This window comes from Portunus trituberculatus, chromosome 5, assembly GCF_017591435.1.
Source record: "Portunus trituberculatus isolate SZX2019 chromosome 5, ASM1759143v1, whole genome shotgun sequence".
Lineage (NCBI taxonomy): Eukaryota > Metazoa > Arthropoda > Malacostraca > Decapoda > Portunidae > Portunus > Portunus trituberculatus.
Window position 1 is genome coordinate 9,692,296 of NC_059259.1, and position 2,500 is coordinate 9,694,795.

Consider the following 2,500-nt stretch of genomic DNA (forward strand, 5'->3'; position numbering starts at 1 on the left):
CTGTTTTCCTCCTCCTCAGCCGGTTCTTCATCTAATACAGGCATGCTGGAGAGAGAGAGAGAGAGAGGGGGGGTTGTGAGTGAATAATATTGTGGTTATTTATTTATTTTTTTCATTTCTCTCTCTCTCTCTCTCTCTCTCTCTCTCTCTCTCTCTCTCTCTCTCTCTCCCCCCAATAATAATAATAATAATAATAATTTTTTCCTTTCATTTGTTATTATTTGAAAGAATATCTTGTACATTTTTGCTTTAAAGAGAGAGAGAGAGAGAGAGAGAGAGAGAGAGAGAGAGAGAGAGCTTTAGGGCACGAGCGAGAGATAGAGAGAGCGGTAGAGTTAGAGAGAGCGAGGCAACCAGAGAGAGAGAGAGAGAGAGAGGATGACTAGCTAGGAATCAATACTAGAGAGAGAGAGAGAGAGAGAGAGAGAGAGAGAGAGAGAGAGAGTATGAGTAGTGAAACGTGATAGAACAATACCGAAGACTTTTTCAAGATCGCCTGCTTTGTCTGTCTGTCTGCCTGCTTGCCTGTCTGTATGTTTGTCTGTCTGTCCGTCTGTCTGTATGCCTGCCTGTCTTTCTGTCTGTCTGTCTGCTTGCCTGCCTGTCTGTCTACCTGTCTGTCTGTTTGTCTGCCTGCCTGTCTGTCTGTCTGTCTGTCTGTCTGTTGCATGTCTGTCTGTCTGTCTGTTTGTCCGTCTGTCTGTATGCTTGCCTGTCTGTCTGTTACCTGTCTGTCTGTTTGTGTGTCTGTCTGTCTGTCTGTGTGTCTGTCTGTCTTGGGCTACAGTTTTACCTTCCTCCCATCACTTTCCTCCGCTTTTCCCCGCCTTTTCCTCGCTTTCCCCGCCTTTTCCTCGCTTTTCCCGCTTTTTCCTCGCATTTTCTCGCTTTTACCCGCTTTATTCGGTTTTTTCCGCCTTTTTCTCGCTTTTCCCCGCTTTTTCCTTGCTTTTCCCTGTTTTTTTCTGCTTTTCCTCGCTTTTTCTTGCCTTTCCCCGTTTTTCTTGCTTTTCCCCGCTTTTCCCTGCCTTTTCCCTCTTTTCCCACTTTTCTCTGCATTTACCTGCTTTTCCCGCTTTTCCCCGCTTTTTTCCTCTTTTCTCAACTTTTCCCTGCTTCTTCCCGCTTTTCCCTGCTTTTTCCAGCTTTTCCCAGCATTTTCCCGCTTTTCCCCGCTTCTCCCCGGTTTTACTCGCTTTTCTCCACTTTGCTCCCTCCCGCCTGGTTCTGCCCGTCCGTTCGCTTACTAATGGCTACTCTTACCTATTATAATGCCCGCTTACTCTCTCTCTCTCTCTCTCTCTCTCTCTCTCTCTCTCTCTCTCTCTCTCTCTCTCTCTCTCTCTCTCTCTCTCTCTCTATCTAATCTATCTCTCTCTCTCTCAACGAAAAGAAAAGAATAATAATGTTTTGTTCTTTTTTCTTCTTTTTTTTTTTCGTTAATCTTTAAAAAATGTAACGCCAATCTTTATCCTTCTTTTGAAAACGTTAATTCTCTCTTATGCATCAACTGTCACTGTTTCCAAAGGTTCAAAGGCCACGGAGGTGAAATAATGAAGACTTTTAATATATCTGATCTCGTTTTTGTCATTAGAAGTATCAAACTATGTCAGATATCTAGTTTTTTTTTTCTACAAACGCTTAATTTTGGTTCTATTCCTTCAACTGTCACTGTTTTCAAAGGTTCAAATACCACGGAGATGAAATAAAGACGGGGTTTTATATATCTGATCTTGTTCTTGTCATTAAAATTAGCCAACCATCTCAAATATCTAGTTTTTATTTGGAAACTTCTCATTCTTCACTTAATTCTTTCACGTGTCACTGTTTTCAAAGGTTCAAATACCACGGATGTGAAATAATGAAGACTTTTAATATATCTGATCTCGTTTTTGTCATTAGAATTAGCCACATACCTCAAATATCTAGTGTTTGTCTGGAAACGCTTAAATTTTGGTTCTATTCCTTCAACTGTCACTGTTTTCAAAGATTCAAATACCACGGACATATTTTGTTTTGTCATTAGAATTAGCCACATACCTCAAATATCTAGTGTTTGTCTGGAAACGCTTAATTTCTGGTTCTATTCCTTCAACTATCACTGTTTTCAAAGGTTCAGAAGCCACGGAGGTGAAATAATGAAGACTTTTCTATATCTGATCTTGTTCTCTTTGTCATTAGAATTATCAAACTTCAAATATTTAGTGTTTGTCTGGAAACGCTTAAATTTTGGTTTTATTCCTTCAACTATCACTGTTTTCAAAGGTTCAAATACCACGGAGATGAAATAATGAAGACTTTTTATATAAATCTGATCTTGTCATTAGAAGTATCAAACTATGCCAAATATTTAGTTTTAAGACAGTTTGGCAACGATAACACTATTTCATTGATGTTAGGAAGTGTGTATGGGGGTCAGAAGATTAATGGCCACAGTCTTCACTATTCCAGTCATCACATGAGTTACTGAAGCTGTATAAAATCACCAAATAGTAACCAA

General features: G+C 39.8%; 2 protein-coding genes across 2 annotated transcripts in view; one reads left to right on the forward strand and one right to left on the reverse strand.

The window, feature by feature from the left end:
- The window catches only part of LOC123515701 (lens fiber major intrinsic protein-like), a 9,732-nt gene that overhangs the window by 5,056 nt on the left and 2,176 nt on the right, over positions 1–2,500 (reverse strand). The window contains exon 2 of the mRNA XM_045274524.1: positions 1–45. This exon is cut by the window's left edge and continues 181 nt beyond it. Coding sequence (XP_045130459.1) covers positions 1–44 — 44 coding nt within the window. The 5' untranslated portion in view covers position 45. The remainder of the gene's footprint in view (positions 46–2,500) is intronic.
- Positions 1–2,500, forward strand: part of LOC123515707 — an 11,454-nt gene that overhangs the window by 3,402 nt on the left and 5,552 nt on the right. The gene's annotated exons all lie outside the window — the stretch shown is intronic.